This window comes from Taudactylus pleione, unplaced genomic scaffold, assembly GCF_031769625.1.
Source record: "Taudactylus pleione unplaced genomic scaffold, aTauple2 ptg000041l, whole genome shotgun sequence".
NCBI lineage: Eukaryota > Metazoa > Chordata > Amphibia > Anura > Myobatrachidae > Taudactylus > Taudactylus pleione.
Window position 1 is genome coordinate 18,099,634 of NW_028284443.1, and position 21,891 is coordinate 18,121,524.

General features: G+C 44.4%; 1 protein-coding gene across 1 annotated transcript in view; it reads right to left on the bottom strand.

Annotated features, from left to right (window-relative positions):
- CFTR (CF transmembrane conductance regulator) overlaps window positions 1-21,891 on the bottom strand; it is a 163,516-nt gene that overhangs the window by 46,745 nt on the left and 94,880 nt on the right. Inside the window, exons 14-19 of the mRNA XM_088457430.1 lie at window positions 16,990-17,722; window positions 14,580-14,708; window positions 12,177-12,214; window positions 10,230-10,468; window positions 8,899-8,978; window positions 1,896-2,046 (exon numbers count right to left, since the gene is read on the bottom strand). Coding sequence (XP_088313556.1) covers window positions 1,896-2,046; window positions 8,899-8,978; window positions 10,230-10,468; window positions 12,177-12,214; window positions 14,580-14,708; window positions 16,990-17,722 — 1,370 coding nt within the window. The remainder of the gene's footprint in view (window positions 1-1,895; window positions 2,047-8,898; window positions 8,979-10,229; window positions 10,469-12,176; window positions 12,215-14,579; window positions 14,709-16,989; window positions 17,723-21,891) is intronic.

Here is a 21,891-nt window from a genome sequence, read left to right on the forward strand (position 1 = left end):
ATGTAAACATCTTCTGGTCTCCAGAGGATCGATCCGGGAGATTAAGTTTAGGCTCTCTTAACTCACCTTTAGCTACTGAGGCTGACCGAACATCCTGCACCCGGAAGGTTAAATCCTGTAGCTTCTGAGACAAACTCTGAATTTGACCGGCTAATACTTGTGCTGAATTCAATAGCGACGGATCCATATCAACATTTTTCTCCTAACCGCTGTTTTTGGGCCGGTTATAATGTTATGATGACCGGAACTACTATTGTGCAAGACCTCTAGAGTCTTCATGCCAATTACAGCTCCCTTTTGTTCCTTTAGAGCTGAGCATGCTCACCGGTACTTAGATTGCCATCTGGACATGCTCAGAACAGTAGAGGCTTACACAGTAGTACAGATATCGCTGGGGATGTGTGTGGCTAGGGATCTGACTGGAGACAGATGTAGTGAACTCCAATATAAACAGGAGTGACTGAGCCACTAGTTAGGTGTGGAGTGAAGTAACTGGGTAGCTGGCTGGATTGCTATGCTGAGGTAATCTGAATTACAGGGCTGCGTATAGAAATCGCAGAATTGCGATTTATCTGAATTACCATTTGTGTCTGTTTCCCAGTGTTTGTGAGCAAATGGTCGATTGTCATTTGCTCCCATACATTACCAGATTTACATTCCAACTAGCCAGATTGGTCAAATATCTGACAGATAATTGTAGAGCACAGTGGTTTCCAAACTCTGTCCTCAAAGCATCCTAACAGTCCAGGTTTTAAGGATATCCATGCAGATTGTGTTATCCAGTGGTTCTCAAACTCGGTCCTCAGGACCCCACATAGTTCATTTTTTGCAGGTCACACAGCAGGTGCACAGGTGTAATCATTACTCTTTTGGGCCTTCCACTGGATGGATTTGAAGATTTAAACCCAGGCAACGCAGTGTACTACAGCTAGTACTGTATAACTGTACACCAACTAGGAAAATGGAAACCATGCACTATTTGTGTTCCCTGAGGAATGAGTTTGGGAAACACTGATCTAGAGAATATGGTCTTCTATTTTATATCATACAAAGTAATTGTGTCAAAAATTAACAATTATTTGACCTCTCTCGTTGCAACAGTATTGTAACGCCATTAACTGCACACAAAATTCCCCCCAATTCCCTACCCTCCAACATGTCCCCTTCCATCCGCTACAAAATCCTCTGCTCCTGAACTTCCCACCTAATTAATGATTGCAGACACCTGTGTTGAGCTCGTTAATAGATGAGGCAGGTGTATCACCACAGGTGGCTACAATCAACAACTAAGAGAGAAATCCCGAGCAGAGCTTTTTGTACTGGGTGGAGGGGTCATGTTGGAGGGTCTGCAATTCCACCCCCAAATCATGTACTGTTGTTTAGGCCCCATAGGGGTACATTTTAAAATAGCAATTTCGGGGCTACCTTATGTGAGGCATATGCACGCACTAGATCGTAGCCACAACTAAATTGACCCCATAGCCATAACCATGATTTTGAGATTCATGTTTCTTAAATAATATAAAAAAAAATATTTTACAATTAATCGATTTATTTAAAATAATGTTTCTTTTATTAATATAGTTCTATAGGGAAAGTATTCTGACCTCTTAGCCACCTGCCCAGTCAAAGCTGGGACATTTCACACCTGAGACGTAAAGTCTGTGGACACAAATCAATTATGGGTGTGGACTTCTACAAACAATTGTTCTGTCAACCTTCATCTGTTGACATCAGCATTAAAACATCCTCCTCCCTGCATTCCATGCAATCACACTAAATCAATATGTATATTAGCTATATGAAGAACAAATGAGTGCTGGAAGAGCATTAGATAATATGACAGTGGGAAAGTTATATTTGCAAATCAGATAATGTGTTTCTGTTGTCCTTACCTTCAGATTCTAACTGTTTTAGTTGCTGGGAGGTGTGCAGAAAGTAGGACCTTAGTAAAATAAAGGCAATGATCACAGGCACTGTAGCCAAGAAGATGTAAGGTTCTAATATGGAAACCACTGTTATTGACCCAATCACAATGAGGACCAACTGGAAAGAGAAAAAGAATGTTACATGAACAGACATTATTTGTAAATTGAGTACAATACTGTAGACCGGGGCATCTAATGGTGTCACAACTATACATCTGTGGTATGTGTGTTCTTGGTCAGTGTCCATACCAGAGCCGGACTCGACATCTGGCACATGCCAGAAGGGGCGATGGGCCGGTCTGGCCATCTGCAGGTCCACCCGGCAGCACCGCCTCCCGGCGGCACTATACTCAGCGGCTGAAGTTTCATGTGCGGCTATGTCATGGCGTAGTGACGTCATGAAGCAGCCATGTAGTGCAGTCAGGATGTGGGCGGGCACGGCGGGGGCGGATGGCCAGACACCATCTTCAATTCTGACAGCTCCTGTGAGCTGGCATGCAGGGCTGCCCGACATTTCTGCCTCCCGTGTGGCAATAGGAAGAGATAGATCCCCTTCCGTTTCTGTACGATGACATCATCTGCCAGTGTCCAATGTCATTCCCTACCATCCAAGTGGTCATAGAAGGAGAATATATACTTGTGGCGAGCGAAGCAAGCCACCGAGTCCGCAAGGGGCCAACTTTTTTATTTTCGTGGAAAGTGGGCAGAAACCTCCACTTCTGCCCTCACTCACGTCACTTCCAGACTCGGCTAGTGAAGGGGATTTATACTCTTCCATGTGGCAATGTAGTGACATCATGATGCAGCCGCATAAAGACATCATAACGCGACTGGGCAGGGTATGAAAAGTGTGGCGAGGGCGGACGGGCATCTCAGGCTTTCAGCGGATGCATACCTCCTGTGAGTGTGACCAGGCCCGGCAAGAGCCACGGCAGGCCCGGGTAACAGGGGGCGTGGCCTAATCACGGGAGGCATGGCCACACCTCCTTCTGATCGCTCCCCCACACAGGCATAGGAGACTGCTGTGGCTGATGCTTAGCAGCCACGAGCAGTCTCCCACTGCAGCTCAGCACACGCTGTGTGCTGGGCTGCTGTGAGGGAGGGGGGGCGGCGTCAGACCCGGGCCCCCGATGGGCCCCTCAGGAAGCCCGGGCAATATGTACCCGCTCCCTCCCCCCTCTCGGCGCCCCTGTGTGACCTGACAGGCACCATCTGCAAACGCTGCCCGGACATAGTGCATGCAGCATAGTGCATGCAGCATAGTGCAGCATTTCTAACCCCCTTGGTTTGGTGGGCTGCTCCGTGGTCTGTGCCAACTTGCAATGGCTGCCATATAAATAAGTGTTTTATTATAAGTACTGTACAGGGCCATGCATGCATATGTGGGACTGTATATTTCTGTTTTCTCATAGTCCCACTGTTATAAATTCTATAAATAGACAAACGCCATACCGGCTGCTGAAATACCTGTCAAGCATATCTCCAATAAGGGATGAAAAGTAAAAAACACAAAAATACCTCCCAAAATGTCCACTGCCATGAAAGAGAACAATAAAGTATAAAATGCAGCATAATGGCTACAGTGCTTATTGTACATGACGAGTAGGGCTTCAATCTGTAATCAACAGTGGGAGAGGTGAGCTCTAGTGTCAGAAAAGCACCATCACCGCTGGAGCTATTGCCCCCTGGATGCCGCACACCGTGCATGGACCTGGGCTTGGATGCTAGAGGCCAGATCAGCACTCTAGTAGACAGGAATAGGCGAATGCGCGGTAAGCAGTACCCTAAAGTGCAGGGACCACTACTTGCCAGTAAGAGAAGGATCTATCGGCAGCCGTAAGAGAAGGATCTATCGGCAGCCTTAAGAGAAGGGTCATGGGCATATAAAACTCCAGACAATGAGAAGTACAAGGAAGCAGGGCAGCTACAGTCAAGGACACCTGGATAGGAAGCAGCCTCCCATCTTGGTAAGAATGAGTCTGGCATGTGTAGACATTACTGATTGTGGCATTATGTTATAAAGGGCATTACTACTGTGTGTGGCATAATGTGTTAAGGGGCATTACTACTGTGTGTAGCATAATGTGTAAGGGGCATTACTACTGTGTGTAGCATAATGTGTAAGGGGCATTACTACTGTGTGTGGCATAATGTGTAAGGGGTATTACTACTGTGTGTGGCATAATGTGTAAGGGGCATTACTACTGTGTGTGGCATAATGTGTAAGGGGTGTGTAAGGGGCATTAATACTGTGTGTGGCATGTGTTAGGGTCATTACTACTGTGTGTGGCATAATGTGTAAGCGGCATTACTACTGTGTGTGGCATAATGAGTAAGGGGCATTACTGTGTGCAGCATAATGAGTAAGGGGTATTATTGTGTGCAGCATAATGTGTTATAGGGCACTACTACTGCTTGGCATAATGTGTGGTGTAATGTGACTAAGGTTGAATTGGTGGTACTATTGTGTGGTCATGCCTCTTCCCAGCAAGACCACTCCCCTTTTTTTTTTAGATGTGTGCTCTCTCTACTTTACAATGTGTGGGGGAACACCAATGCTCTCTATATACACAGGGGACCAAAATGTAGTTAAGGCTCTGCTTTGGTGTGCACAGATGTGTCCTCCTCTGGGTTCAGCACCCCTATCCTAAAATATTCCTACAGTGAATTCCATCTAATCCTCTACAGCTGCTAAGCTAGGGCCTGGTCAATTGGGAAAATGCCTTCCCTTTTCTTTGTGTGTGACCTCCACCAACGAAGTGCCAGCTTTACCTAATAGAACCAACCAAATGCCAAATGTCTGACTGTGGCACATATTTGAATCCTCTGGAGGATGAGCTCTGTTGTGTATATTTTAATGCAGATAATGATATATACTCAGGGGCGGATTGGCCCTTCCTTTATCGGGGAAAATCCCGGTGGGCCGATTGGTCTGTGGGGCCGCTTCTCAACCTTGGCCCCGCCCCCCGAATCGCGTCACCCGGCTGTGATTTTTTTTTTTTTTTAAGCATGACAGGCAGCTCGGCATAGAGATCAGTAAGCTGCCCATGGCCCGTGGCCTGCCCACCTCTAGCACGAGAAGAGGCTTCTGAGCCTTGGCCCCGCCCCCCGAATCCCAGTCAGACACTGCGCCGGGCCGCACGTCAGCACTTCGTAGGAAGAGTGCTCACTGCTCAGATGCGCGGGTCTGCAGCCGAAGTCTCCTGTGGCAGCAGCGGCAGCGGCAGATCCCTTCCCCTCTACCTCCTGCACGTTTGGAGCAGAGGGGAGCGAGACATGCGGGCGGATCCCTCCCCCATGCACGTGTGGAGCCTGTGGAGTGAGACATGGAGGAGGAGTGATGGGGGAGCTGGCCGGGTGAAGAGAGAAGCTATTATCTGATGGGGAGATTCCTGTTTAGTGGCGGCTTGGTACTGGAGCTGGCACTGACCCCTGTGTGTGTGGATGAGGGGGGCTGGCACTAACCCCTGTGTGTGTGGGTGAGGGGGGCTGGCACTAACCCCTGTGTGTGTGGGAGAGGGGGGCTGGCAGTAACCCGTGTGTGTGTGGGAGAGGGGGGCTGGCAGTAACCTCTATGTGTGTAGGTGAGGGGGGCTGGCACTAACCCCTGTGTGTGTGTTTGGGGTAAGGGGGGCTGGCATTAACCCCTGTGTGTGTGGGGTGAGGAGGGGGGCTTGCAATAACCACTGTGTATGTGGGTGTGTGTGGGGTGAGGGGGGCTGACACTGACCCCTGTGTATGTGTGTGGGGTGAGGGGGGCTGGCACTGACCCTTGTGTATGTGTTTGTGGGGTCAGGGGGGATGGCACTGACCCCTGTGTGTGTGTGTGTGGGGTGAGGGGGATGGCACTGACCCCTGTGTGTGTGTGTGTGTGTGTGTGTGTGTGTGGGGGGGGGGGGGGTGTGGGGATGGCACTGACCCCTGTGTGTGTGTGTGTGTGTGTGTGTGTGTGTGTGTGTGTGTGTGTGTGTGTGTGTGTGTGTGTGTGTGTATGGGGTGAGGGGGGCTGGCACTGACCCTTGTGTATGTGTGTGGGGTGATGGGGGCTGGCACTGACCCCTGTGTGTGTGGGGGGGGGTGAGGATGATAAGATCACTGGTACTATTAGAAGACTGGGGGACAATAATCTTCAGTAAGACAACAATTGTAACAAAACCATATTACTGATGCAAAGGGAACCAAATTAGCAAATATATTTTATTAATATAAAATTGTTTGATATGGGAAACCCATATTTGTCCTGCCCCAAAACATCTGATTGTATGGATGTTGAACGATAATGACATTGGTTTTATTACTACACAAACAGGCGGCTTCCAGACCATGTAATCTCCTGCATGAATAGTGAATACCGTCTCAAGACACTGCCTGTCCAGGGAGGATCAATTTCTTCAGAGTTTCCCTCGTTGCAGAGAAATCATATAGGTAAGAAAATGCTCATTGTCATTAACATGTTTGCTGTGCTTATTCACTAGAAAGAAGGATTGGGGGCTTTTGGAGCGGTGGGCATGCCCCCAGCATGATGAAAATGGGGGGGAGTGGCTTGCGGGCATAACATTTCACATTAGGCCACACCCCTACCACAAGGCCACACCCACTTTCCGGGAGCACGCATGGGGCCACTTTCTCCGTTTTTTTCCAGGGCCACTTTAAATTCCCAATCCGCCCCTGTATATACTTGTATGTTTTTAATTATTAATGTTGTTAATTATATTTGTAAGAGCATAGACTAGGTAGGAGGAGTCAGGAATAGTAAGGGGGGTGGGACTCTATGCCTGGGGTCAGATGCTGAAGCCGAGGTGGGCCTGTGTGTTTTAAATGCGAGGGTCTATTTTTAGTGCCAGTCAGGCCCTGGTCCATACTATATGGCAGAGGTTCCCAAACTCTGCCATTACAGTCCAGGTTTTAAGGTTATCTATGCTTGAGCCCAGATGGTTAAATCAAATTGACTGAGGTACTAATTGAATCACCTTTGCTCAAGCATGGATATCCTTAAAGCCTGGACTGTGATGGCGGAGTTTGGGAACCTCTGCTATATGGAAAAAGAACACATGTATACAAGAGACACTAAGATCAATGATCAGATCAGTTGGGCATGTTGGAAGATTTTTCATGCCCATCATTTATCGGTCAGAGACATACAGTACATACACTATGCAATAATTTCCCAGATACGTCGATAAACTATGGATCGGGCCAATAATTGCATTATGTATGTATTAATAGTAGCTAGTATATCTGCTCTATAATAGCTATGCTGGACTCCTCATGTGTACAACACAGAATATCTTGGAGGTACTGTATATGAACTCTTTAAGATACATAGTTGTAGGAAATTCTTTATTCTTACAAACAACTAAAATCCACAACCCAGGTTGTAACCATTAATATTCTGTCTTCTGCCCTGTTGCATTATATCAGTAGCAGTGGCGTCACAAGGGGGGTGCGGGGGGTGCGGGCCGCACCCGGTGGTCACCCTCCGAGGGGTGACACCAAGGTGCAGGCTCCCCCTCAGTGACAGGTGGTGGGTGCTGCACTGTAACATCACGTGAAGCACTCTGCTCCTGTCACAGAGATTGAGCCTGCACTGCCTGCACCTCCGGCACCCCCCAATGATAATGAAGTACCGGCGGTCTCGGGACGCGAAGCCACGCCCCCTTTCCCGAGGCCACGCCTCCTCAGGCGAGGTCACGCCCCCTATCGGCGAAGCGCGCGGCTCCGCCACTCTCAAGGCATCCCTCCCCACACCGGGTGTCACTGATCAGTAGTTCCCAACTCCAGTGCTGAAGCCCCTATAACAGTCACAATTTTAAGCATTTCCATCCTATGGCACAGATGGTTTAATCAAATTGGCTGAGACATTAATTATGTCTCCCAGGCAGGGCCGTAACTAGGGTGGTGCGACCAGGGCAGGGGGCACTGTTGGGGCCTGTCAATTTTCCTGTTTATTATCATTCTCACTTGTATCTTCCTCCTCTTTTATCCCCAGCATCTCCTGGCCTCCCCTAACTCTTCCCTGGCCCTTCCCCATGAGGCCACGGCCCTTTTGCACTATCTTATGTCCCTATTTAAAAAATGGGGGGGCGCCAATGCTTTCTCTGTCACAGGGCACCAAAAAGTCTAGTTACTGCTCTGCTCCCTGGGCCATAGCAAGGCGAAATTCCGGCCAGCTCATCTCACGGTACACCATAAGTTTTAAAACCATTTCTATTCACCTTACAAAATTATGCAGTTTTTCTTTTACATATTTAGGGAGACATTGGGGTTAATAGCAGTGTACACACCCAAAAAGTACTGGCCACACCCTCACAATACTGGACACACCTTCTCTGCTTCTCACAATAGGTATTTCATCATTTGTAGCCCCAGGCCCATATGGCACTTTAGTCCTTATTCAGTACGGATCGCTATTGCGATCGCAGCTCCGTAATTGCACGCAGTCTCAATGCAAAAATATGCTAATGATTGCAATGCCGTCACAGCCAAACATAAGGACGCCCACTGTACCTTACACACATCCATAATACTTAGCAAGTCTGTAAAAGCATCGGTAACATCAAGTACCATCGCAGTATACACTTGCACAAGGTCTGACCTTACTCAAGAATTGCTAACTTCATCGCACGCAGTGAAACCCCAAGCTGCGTATGGCATTGCAGTGGCTAATTTACGCATGCCCCTGTAATGGCATTCATAGTCATACGCACTGACACCGCATTTCGCCGACCTCCCCCCCATTACCAGCCCCAAATGGTCACTTCCTGTCAATCACTCTGCAATGGGTCTGCGCACATGCATTGCAATGCATACACAGACCGCAACAATCGGCCAACTGCATGCGGAATCGCAGTTGCGATCGGTAATGAATCAGGCCCTTTATATGGCCCTGAGATCAGTAGTTGCTGGGAATAGGAGTCAGTGGAAAAGCTAAACTAGAAAGCTCAAACTTATCTTACAGTATTTCACCCACCTGTATGAAGTCAAATATTGTCAGAGGAAGTAGATCATCTAATATAGCTGTGTCCTTTGAAAATCTGTTAAGGATCCGCCCTGTAATTTACCAAAGACAGCCTTGTTAAAGACACTGCTTAGTTTTTGTATAGCAATTCTTATGAAACATGGAAGCACATGTTTACAGGAGGTCATCATTGTCAGAGAAGGTCTAAACAACAATTTAATCAAAAAAATATAATTTTTTATAAAATATTGAGGTAAATTGCATGATCAAACTTAATGAGCTTTCTACTTTTATCATAGTAACAAGGTAAAGTGATTGAGTCTTTCCTCTCCTTGCATCACATACACTACAAAAAAAACACCCAATAGATTTCTGTTAACTAGGAGACTGAAAATTTCTTGGAGAACCCAGGGACTAATTCATCACAGATCACAACTGCAACGGTGTACGCAGATCGACCGATAGTGCGTACAGCACGTGCGTATGCACCATAGTGTGCATGCGCGAGGTAGCGTTGCGATTACAATGTGATCACATACGCAGAATAAAAGCCATCGCAGACTAAGAAATAGAACATCAACATTTGGAGGTGGCGACGGGGGAGTGGTAGGAGAAACGCAGGCGTGCCTGTCCATTTGAGCACCTTGGCTTGGGAGTGCATAAATGAGCCACTGGGACGGCATACACAGCTTGTGTACTCACTGCATGCAACAAGTTTAGCAATTTCTGAGTGAGGTCAGACCTGTTGTAATTGTGCGCGAGGGTCCGATGTTATTCAATGTTCCCGATATATGCAGGACTGCAAAGTATTACAGATGTGAGATAGCGGTAGTTTTGGGGGCGTCTCTATGCTGGCTGGGCAATGGCTTTGCGATTGCATTCATTAGCATATTTTCGCAGCAGACCTGCGTGCGTTATCGCAGCCACAATCGCAATAGAGATCCGTAATGAATCAGGCCCCTAGTTCACTAATGTGAAGGGTTTGGTTTACTTTATATGTATTATATATTAACAAATATATTACTGCCCTATAATCAGAATATTTGCTCATTCACAGACTGCAGCAATTCATGTATCTAGCACGCAAGTTACTGCTCCATGCATGTGGGAGGGGAAAAACCATTCAAATAATGAATAATGCAGAATATAGGAAGTAATAAATACCTGAATGATTACAAGGCTTTCCAATAACATATAAAGGATAAAGCACAGTTTCCATAGGCCATAGAACATATTGTTTCCCAAGAGAGGAAAAGAAAAAGAAAGAACCAAAAAGAGTCATCATAAGCAGTGTTCTGCATATAGGATTCTTATCCCCCTACGCCGGCAGCCTATAAACATACCAGCTCTCATAGTATTAAAAGTGGACATCGGAGCATGAAGAACTGCGTGTAGCATTTTCTGGTGTAACGCCTTGGAAACAGATATAAGACCATGCACAAGAGGCAAGCCACGGAAGATCCCCATTGCCAGCAGAGAGTCAGCCACGCCAACATAAATATAAAATACATAGTAAGAACTAGTTGAGGTCACAATTACTGCTGACTTGGAGGACTCGTTCCCATTAGCTGTCCTATTATTTCTAAATAAGAGAAAAAGATAAATTAATTAGGATACACACATTTAGTAATACAAAAAAAATGTAGATGAAAATATAGGGACAGATACATAGCAAAGCATACGATTGTTTATGGAGCATATCTGTGCATGTTCTAGAGCAGGGGTTCCCAACCACGGTCCTCAAGGAACACCAACAGTCCAGGTCCTTGGGGATAGCCATACTTGAGCACAGGTGACTTAATTAGTACCTCAGTTATTTTGATTTAACCATCTGTGCACAATCATGGATGTCACTAAAACCAGGACTATTAGGGTGCCTTGAGGACCGAGGTTGGGAATCACTGCTCTAGAGTCAAGCATATGCATGTATGAGCAATGCTGAGTCTTATACTGTACATTTCCGTCTCATCTCCACTTGCAACTGAAGGGGCAGAACTAGTCTGTAATTGGGCATTCTCACGTAGGCAAAGTTCAGAGACTGTGTGTCTATGCAGACTGATCTATGCAGAGTTAGATGGAAGTATAAATACACCTGTTTCCAGATGTTTCATGTGCATCAATGTATCATTACTGGTGCAAGTGCCACCTGGTGATGATGGTGGTAGTGACTCCAATTACTAACAGGGCAAGGAGTGACTTCCACATGCTACAGAAGTCTGGGGCTGTTTAGTTCTTTCCAACACCTTGTTACTTTGGAAGTACCATCACGGCTGGCACAGTAGTTAGATTAGTAGGTATGATAGCTTGGGAGGTCTATGTAATGATATCAGTGTGTAGTACTCCGGTGGAAGAAAGTCTTCTTTGTCTACTTACTAATCAGGCTGATCTGGTGCTTTCATGGTCACAAGGTAATGGGAATGGAGAGATAATGAGGGAGCATACAAAATACAAGGTCAGATGGGCAAATGACAGAAACAAGAGTCAAGGAGGAAGAATTGTGCAAGTGTGGAAAGAGACACAATAGGAGACATATTTAGAAGCCCTCAGAAGGGCAGACAGCATGAGCAAATTATTCATGGGACAAAATTAACAAAATATGGATGAGGTTTGATGTATGTGATATGTGTATAGGATATACATGACATGTGTGAGTGTGTTAGTCATAGCGCAGAATTGATAGTGAGGAATGTAAGTAGCTGCCTGTAGCGGGTAAGTTCACACGACCAATGGGAGACTGGAGGTGTTGCAAACAGGTAATCTTTTTATTCCAGCCTTGAAAAGGCAGAGCCAGTGCAATGGCTTCTTACATAAGGCAAACACAGTTCAGGAACAATAATACAGCTTACATGAGACAGCAGTTCAAACAAGCAGAGTATTCCCAGCACAGTCATGGTTCAGATTGTCCAGCATAGAGAGAGCTGCTAAAGGTGCAATCTCTCTCTCACATTACCACTGACTAACTAAATTTATCAGGTTTTTATACCTTAGCTGGTCTTAATTAAGGGTGTGGTTCCTCCCTGGCTACAGGGAGGTTATCCCTTTCCTTAGAATGTGGGAGAGACCCACTCTATCACACTGCCCACTACTGCTATAAGGTTTGATACATTTGCAAAAGTTTATACATTTTATTTTACACTAGAGAGACTTTAGTACATTTTTATTTTCATGTACTGAGAAAATAAAGTGAAAGAAAATTAGTGATCATATAGTCCCTCTAATCATCACCACAATCTCCAGAACTCAATATAAAGGGATGTTTAAAGATGTCTTTAGTAACGGAATATACTTACTGACTAATAAGTAACAGACCGGCTAACGATGCCGCCACCTACAAACCAGGAAAATACATTCATTAACATTCAGATGTATAGAATGTGTATTTATTTTTCGGTTACCATAAATCAGGGGTGGACAATAAGCGGCCCTCCAACTGTTGTTGAACTATACATCCCAGCATGCCTTGCAACAGTTTTAGCAAGGCCAAATAGCAAAACTGTGGCAGGGAATGCTGGGATGTGTAGTTCTGCAACAGTTGGAGACCGCTTATTGCCCACCCCTACAAAACTGAATATGGTATAATTAGGGTGGCTGTTGCTGCTGCAGTGCTGCTACTCTGGCCATGGCCGGCCGGGTCCTGGCGCCTGCGCAATGAATCTAGCAGGTGCCAGGACCAGCGCATGAGCGGTGGTGAGCATAACACCGGCTTCTGGAGACTGCATTGTTTGCAGCCCCGAGAAGCCCTGTAGGGCCGCCCGATAGGCAGGGCAGCGGCTTCCTATGGAAGCCGCTCTCTGCTAATCGCAGCCCAGACTGGCGGTCCCAGGTGGAGGAGACACATCCCCATGTGGCTGCCTGTCCTGTGCATGACTGGCAGTTGAGACTTCCAAAGGAAAGCCACCTTCAGTCACAGTGTAGCCAGTGCAGTCATGGACTGCTGCACTGGTTCACTGAAGTGGAGGATTTTACTGGGGTGCATGCAGCCTGGCAGCCCCTAGGTAAAATCTGACACTGAATATGATAATAAGTCTATATAATCATGTACAATCAGATCCCGTTTGTGTTTTTGTGTGCAGAACAATTGTTTGAAAGAAATTTGTATCGTCCAATCCAGTTAAATCCTATTGGAGGAAAAGATGTGATAAGCACTAGCAATACCATATCTAAGTAAAACTTCTACTCAGCTGAGTCACAGCGTCATGATGTCATGTACACTGCTGTTTCGGGCCACAACATCATGGAGGTTCTGCCACAGAGCCCACAGCCAGGAGCTCAGACCAAAAGGCAAGGCTTGGTCAATTTGCAGAAAGCCTTCCATGGTATTGGGCAGAACATTAGGGGTTAAAATTTGTAAGTGGCTGCCCCAGGTGCCCCCCTCCATGGCTAGCGTCCCCGGCCCTAGCCATTCGGCGGTCACTTCCCCAAGCACAGTCACTAGTATTATGTGAATTACATATAAGAATCCTAGATCATAGACTTACAATGGTATCTATAAAATCTAAAACCCTACTAAAAATGCAATAACTAAGGTAACATAATTTAATGTGATCACTGTAGTCATTCAAACTTACATTTCCATTATTTTCCTAATGGAAGAAAGGGAGACTTTTACTAAAAATATGGAAAAGTACAAATGTGCAATAACTTGTAGCAACCACTCAACAATTAGACCTAAATCAAGTGTTGGCTTGAATTTCAAGCAACAGCACCCATTCAAAGTTGGTCAGATCAGATGGGTGCTATTTAATGTGTCTATCAGATGACCACACATAAGCCAACAGTGGTTATCTGCTGACCAGATCTCTGGATATACCCAAAACTGATTTTTCAATTTTGGGTATTGCTTGTTCCGGGGCCACCAACAGCCGGAATCGGTATGATATCCGGCTGCCGCATGGCCGGCAGTTCGAACCCTGGCAGCGACAGCCCGACAAAACAGCAGAGCCTGGCAGCGGAAGGCCAACAGCTCTGGAAATCCCGATCGTGGTAAGGTAAGTATCAACTAATCTAACCTAACCCCCCTAACCCTAATCCTCCTTAGGGGTGCCTAACCCTAACCTCCCCCCTGTGCCTAACCCTAATCCCCACTCTAAGTTCCTAACCCTAACCCCCCCTTCCTTGCTGCCTAAAGCTAAGTCCCCAGGGGGGTGCCTAACCCTAAGTACCCCCCGGGAGTGCCTAACCCTAAGTCCCCCCCGGGGGTGCCTAACCCTCCCTCCCCCTAGCCTGACCCTAACCCTCCCGGCAGGGGGTTGCCTAACCCTAAGTCCCCCCCGGGTGCCCTAAACCTAACCCTTCTCTCCCCCGAGTGGCTGTCCGCTCGCAGCGCCCAGCATCCCTTAGATTGGGATGCCAGGCGCCGGTTTCCCGGCGTCGGGGAAGTTACAGACATCTAGATATAGACGCCGGTCATTTATCCCACGCCGGGATAAAGCAGTCGGGAAGCCGGCTGTCGGGAATCCGGCAGCCGGCTTCCCGATTGTATACCCAACAGCCATATTTGGTTAAGCTGTTTTCACCACCGGCATTATCACAGCATGTTTGGCCAGCTTTAGGAAATGAAAAAATGTCTGAATGGTTGTTATGGGATTTTCCATATTTTACTGTGATAGTATATAACCTCGAGACTGTATAATAATAATAAACCAAACCAGTGCATGTTTACAACTTATATGTTAGATATTTACTGTACATACCTCTGCTAAGAAAATGACTAGGACAAGTATAAGGATAAAGATTAAACTCTTGTGAGCAGTAACATATCTGAAATAAGTGTTCCATGTTGTAGTCGGTGTTGCACTGTCTGTATCATCCAAGAAACACTCCTGCAAAGAAAGACAAGCGTAGCTACATTAGCTACTGTTTATATGCAGTTCAAATAATAAAAACTAATGTAGTGAGGAAAATACAAAAACTCTTTCTTGGTACCAATCACAAAGGTCAAATACAAAGTAGTTCAATTTCACCAGAATGTAAATCTACAATTAACAGGTAATTAATATCTCATCAAAATAAATGAAATGTCTTGGTATTTCCTTTCAGTTGAATCTTGTTTCCATGCTAATCTAGCCTAAAAGAGGGAGCATGGATGATCTGAAAGCCTAATAAGTCAAGTTACAGTATTGGTAAATAAAGCAAGCATTTTAAACAAATGCACAGTTAAGTGAGTGTAAATGTGATGAAATAAGCTAATATTGTTGCACCCATAGTTATATCCAAAATAAGGCAATTCAAATGCCAATTTTAAAAGTGCTTTCATAAGAAAGTCTCAATAAAGCTTAAGAAATGAGCAAACAATACATTCCCAGAAAAGATAAACATTATGGTAAACCACAATGAAGAACAGGATATATGTACTTAAATTAGTATTGTAATGAACATTTGGAGCATTGAGTTTAAATAAATGCTGATTTCACTACATAGCTTCCTTTGCTCAGTGACTAGTCCAAGTCAAATACTTAATGAGTATATGGAAAGATTGTGTAGGCTAGGAACGCTCTACTGTACTTTAGTCTTCATGCAAGCCCAACGTGTTGGCAGCCCAATTTTTAGACTGACCAGGCAACAGGGCTGGATCAACCATTAGGCTACATACAAATCCACCCCCCTTCCCAGTGCGGCACTGCAAAACATATTACTTTTAAAAAAAAATGTTTTGGGTGGGGGTGTGCCACACCTCCCTGATTTGAACATGCCCCCAAGACCGGGGCCCATCACTGCTCTCAATGGCCCTGGTGACGTGCAAACGGTAAGGTCAGAGTTTGGTGTAAACAACATGAATCCATCCTGCCCAGTGGCAATGGTTAAGGCTGGTGGAGATGCTTTAGTGGGGACTGTTACCTTGGCACACATTAGGCCCTTTAATACCAAATAAGCATTCATTAAATGATACAACCTATCTGAGGATTGTTGATGACCATGTGCATCTCTTTATGGATACAATCTACCCATCTTCTAAAGGCCACTTACAGCAGGATAACAAATGCCATATCACAAAACAGATGTTATCTCAAGCTAGTTCCACATTGAGTTTTGTGTACTCCAATGGCCTCCATAGAAAATAGAACACAATCCGATATAGCATTTGGAATAATGTGACATAGGAGAAAAGTGTACCTAATAAAGTTATCATGGAGTTTTAATTCATAGTTGACAAGGTGCTTGGTTGTATGGGGTACTTGAGTATGGGCCACAAAAATGACTAAAATATCTATTTTCAATAATGCATCCACGTAACATAAAATCATACATATTAGTTGGTAACTATGGAATGTAAGCTATGCAAATTGGCTCATTTCTTTCTTGACACCAACACATTTAAATTGTCTCTTCCCATTCTGGGATGTCTCCAGAAAATATAGAGTGCAACATGAATAGCTTAGAATGTGTCTGTTGACAGGAGATCAGCATTTTGCGCTGTCTCCGTCACTTCAATAACTAGAGCCGTCAGGCATTAGGTCCCACCGCGACTCTCTCTGGAGGTCTCTCCTCCAGCATATGCTACTGCGCATGTGTGGCACTGCCATACTTCTTTCTGAGTCCTGGGAGCATAGATATGCCCCACAACCTCCAGACCCTGCTATGCCCAAAGGACATACCAGGACATACGCTGTGCCACCACCACTTAGGTGCCCAAGTGCCCTGCCTCAACAAATCATGTTTTGAAGATTTACTAATTAATTTTCTGTTGAATTATGTATTTTATTTGTTTTCTTCTTACCCAAACTGGTATAAAATGTGACCATACCACTAGGAACAGTCTCTATTGTCCACCGTTAATATTATGTACATTTTTATTCCATTAAATCCTATGCTGCCCACACATAGGTAAAAATATGCAGCCTCCACACACTTTGGACTAATTTGGACCAATCAAATATTTGGAAACAAGACCGATCATTCAGATTCAAGCCATGCAGTCAGCTATATACCACACTATCTGAGATAATGGTCATCAAATAGTCAAGTTTCCAGTTCTAACCCAAATCCTGTTAATTGGTTAATCATTTAGGGCCCATACAAAAAAATATATACATCTTGGTTGAAAATAATCAATTTGTTAAAACACTGTGTTAACACAAAATATAGAATTAGCAAGACACCTACCTTCAAATCTTCTTCATTAATTTCTTCACTTATCTCCATGACACTGTCTTGTGAAGAGCGTCTGCCGTAAATATCTAACTCTGGTGATAATTTGGATTGTGGAGCAATAGAAAGTTTTCTGATGGCTGCACTTCCTCTTCTGAAAGCGCTCTGACTTTGGGAAACAGATGTACCCGTCATTAGGTTTAATACAGATTGTCTTCTTCGACCTTGAAAAGTTAGGCCTGTGTTGAGAATGTTACTCCTTGGGAGGATAGCTTCCCCTTGTTCTGAATCTGGAACTAAGGACAGTTTTCTTTCTCCTGGTTCTGTGGGAGATTCTTCTTCAATTCCACCCATTTGTGGCTGAGATTTCTGCTTCACAGAAAATTTTCTACTCGATTTCCGAGCATTAATAATGGAGTTTTTCCTCCTTTCAATTAAATCTGCAGCTTGCTTGAATGACTTATTTCGGACTTCATTTCTGACAGTTACTGGGTCATTCTCTATGGAGAACCGCCGCAAGGTCTCTGTTAATATTGAGTTTCTTCTCTCTGCACTGAAGTGATCGAAAGAATCAAACCCCATCAGCTGCGAGCTGAAGTCGGGACGTTGTTCTTGAAGTTCTGCAAATCTTCCATAAAAATAGCAGCTTCCTTCATGCAGTAATAGTATTTTGTCAGCTTTTTTAAGCTGCTCCAGCTTTGAGGTAACTAGAATTCTGGTCTTGTTGGCCATTAATTTACAAATGCAGCTAAACCAAACAAGAAACAGCTATTAATCGTAGTGAAAACAAATAAGCTATTTTTAGAATTTGCACAAAGCAGGAGGACTTTCATTTTTTAAAATACTGTATACATACATTTCTAATCGTGTGCATATATAAAAGAGATAGATAAAAAGATAGATCAAATAGATAAAAAAATAGATTAGTTAAAAGGATTTGTAATGTTGCCAATGTCTGAAAATTGCTAATTTCCTTGTCAAATGTCATAATTCAGATATTCTGATGAGGATTTTGCTAAACAGAAGATAGTTAAGGTTGGGTTTAGGAGAAAGCATTCAATGTAATACCTGGAAGTGCAAACACCAAGCACCAAAGCTAACAATCTACTGTAAAATGTCTATCCATAAATAGACTTCAATATTAGGAAGAGAAGGTTTTGCATTGTATCAATAGTGTATGAATGAGTTTATCTTCAAAATCCATATGCAATATCTCTAAAACAACTTGTAAAGAAAATACACACATGCATTCAGTTCAAGTTGGTTGGTGGAGGGTAAACAGCAAACTCAAAAACAAATTAGTCATAAGGAAGTTATCTACTATGCACCAATATTCCTTTTACTGCAAATTGAATATTCTCGGGGTGCAAATACATTTATTTTATTTATATATTTATTTATTTTTGCATGCAAGTTAAATACTGCTGTACTGTAGCCCATAAATGCTGGATAGCTTTATACACTGCAATTTAGATGTGAGTTGAATACACCCTTCTCAAATCTAAGGGGTCAATTCATTTAGCAGAAAGGGGGGCAATTCGCTGTTGTACCGGCATAAAAAGATGCCAATGTCACCATAAGTCGACCCTCTCGCAGTCTGATCTTGCCCCGGACTCGTGGATATTGGTACGCAGCCCTCCGGAGGTACTGTAAGTGTGGCATATAGCTGCATTTACTCCCACCACAAGAGGACTCACAGCTAATTGAATTGACCCCCTAATCTCTCTTTACATTTTAAATCTGCCCCACCTGCAGTGCAGCATTTACCAAGGTGAAAGTTACTTATTTTGTTTTTTGTTTTTGCTTTGCTCCCAAATCAGATTCAGCCCCTCTATTCTAATTTACAACCTTCTCTCCTACCTCCGGAAAAATCCACTCTCCATCCTTGGCCCGCTCAGCCTATTTATCTAATTATAAAAAAATTCCAAAGAGATACAGGGGTAGATGTACTAAGCCTTGGAGAAAGATCAAGTTCCATCCAATCAGCTCCTAACTGTCATTGTTCAAAGTCAAACACACCCTGTAAAGTGTCAGTTAGGAGCTGATTGGTTGAAACTTGATCTCTCTTCACTTTTTCTCTGTCCAAGGTTTAGTACATCCCCCCTACAGTATAAATTAGACTAAATAGTGTAGATGCTTTGCAGTATAGGAACCATTTAATTATATAACATCCAATAAAATTACAAATCTGGCTTGCTTCCCACTAGAAAATGTCCATGATACTCAAACACACAATGGTCAGTGCAAAGACATTTGTTGCCAGGTGGAGGAGTAGATTTGTTGTGTAAACCTAAAAATAATAATGTACTGTACCCAACACCTGGTAAGAACAGACCAACACTGCTTAATTATATGTTGTACTTGTGTTATAAATCAAACTGGTTATTATATATATTAGTATATCAATATTTTCTTTTCAAACAACAACAGAGTGATTAAAAAGGATTAATAATTAAAATTAATATATTACTAAAACAAATACATTTTAGGTTTAAGCCATAATGCTTCTCATATCTCCCATTCACCTACCAACAGTGGTTGAAGTGGGATTTTTGATGTGGGGGTTTGGAAAATTTAAGGTCATTCTTATGCGTGTGCTGAAGGGAAAGGGGGCATGGACACTTTAAAGAGGCGTGTCCTTAAGCCACACACCCTTTTCATCAGTGTAGTGTACCAGACCATAGTATCCCGTACACACATTATGCCACACAATAGTAGTGCCCCTTACAACACATAATGCTATGCAATAGTAGTGCCCCTTATACATTATGACACACATTAATGCTCCTTACACATTATGCCACACACAGTAATGCCCCTTACACATTATGACATACAGTAATGCCCTTTGCAAATGATGACACACAGTAATGCCCTTGACAAGTGATGCCACACAGTAATGCCCTCTACAAATTATACCACACAGTAATGACCCCTATAAAATTATGTCCCATAGTAAAGATCCCCCCCTGCAGCCTCTTATCTCCCCCTGTGTCCCTCCAGCAGCCTCTCACCTCCCCTTCATGGACAACCAGCAGCAGCCTCTGACCTCCCCCTCATGTGCCAGAAGCAGGTATTTGGTGCCAGGTCTGGCAGGCAGCCATGGAGAGACAGCGTCACAGCACCGCCATCATTTAGAATCTGGCTCTGCCCACTAGTCAATTGTAGCTGCAGCCAATTGTAGCCGGCAGCCAATCAAGAGCCGCCCCTGCGGCCGCTACTGTTTGGCTGTCAGTCTGTGAGTTCCAATTGGCTCATGGGCAGTGGCAGATTCAAAATGACATTTCCATGGATGCCTGCCTGTGCACCAGCTGTAATCAGCTAGCGACCGGGCACCAGCACCCCCTCGATCTTCTGGCAGACGGGGAGCAACACAGCAGGGCTCAGTGCTTGAAGTGCTGGTATATCATACCATTGTATACCGGCACACTTCGAGCACTGCCTACCAATATAATATTATAATTTTTTATTACCTGTGTATATAGAGCCAAAAATGTTGCACAGCGCTTTAACACATACACACACAACCTATGGGTACATGTTTGCTTGCAGCCAATTTACCAGAAAGTAAGATTTTAGTCTGACTCTAAGCCCATTCAAACACAGAGAGAACATACAAACACCACACACATAGGGCCCTGCATGTAAGCGAACCCATGTCCAACATTGCGTCTCCAAGCTGTCCAGCATAAATCAAGCAAAACTCTGCCTTAGGAAGCAATCTTTTCAAACACTTCAGTAAATAGTTATGGAGAGGAATCTTCACAGCAGAACAGGAAAAGGACAAATGCAATGCTATGTAATAGTTGCTATGGATTATTCACAGAGCTGGACTGGCCTACAGGTGTACAGGCCAAATCCCTGGTGGGCCCCACTGCCTGTGGGGCCCTCCACTAGGGATCAGGTTCCAGATCACGCACTCAAATTATGCTTTGTTACTCTACTAGAGTGGCCGTAACTTGGTGGGGCAGGACCATGGATAAACTGGGTGCTTGGTTTGTTTCTATGGGAACTTCACTATTCTACCAATCACTTTCTAGATGCACCCCTGTCCCCTACTGTATAAAGTGGGCCCTGTTCTTTGCAGGCTGACTATGGGCTTGATTCAGTAGGGATTGCTATTGTGTACACAGCTGCAAATTCGTACAGAACGCAGCTGCGAATGTATGATAATGCCTGTCATAGCTCATCTGGCATAGAGACGCCCACTGCTGATTTCTTACATCTTTAATACCTGGCACTCCTGCGTATACATTGGTAACATCGACGGACATTGGCCAGTCACGCACAATTTACACCAGGTCTGACCAGCTGCAGAAAATGCAGTGAGTACTCGTACTGCATATGCATTTGCAGTGGCTAATTTATGCACGCTCATTTAACGGCGTTCCAACGGACAAACACTCCTGCGTTTCTACGACCAGGCTGTGTACCCAAATGCTCAATTTCTCTGTGATGATTCCTCTGTGTGTGCAAAATCGCAGTGCGATCGTAGCGCATGCTTATATGCATATGCAGTTGTGAACAATCGACCGATGTGCATATGTAATTGCAATTGCGTACACTGCTGAATCAGGTCCACTGTCCTCTCTCATAATTGTCCATGTCCTTTTATGGTGACTATGCCCTTTAAGTTTCAGCCCATACCACTACATTTCCCGGTGAGCCTTTCATGCCCCAGTCAGACAATAATTATTCATATCAGTGCACTGGAATTATGGTTTCTCTAACGTTACTCTCAGGTTGGAGTTTGACAGCAGCAGAACCTGCTATGTACTGGAATGTCTTTGCAATACTACAACTCCTCTATATCTTCTACAATAAATGGCAGTCAGTCAGTGATCAACAAGTTCAACGTATCTATTATACTTCTACCACCATTTCTACCACCCCCACATATAGCTTGTTCAGTGATAG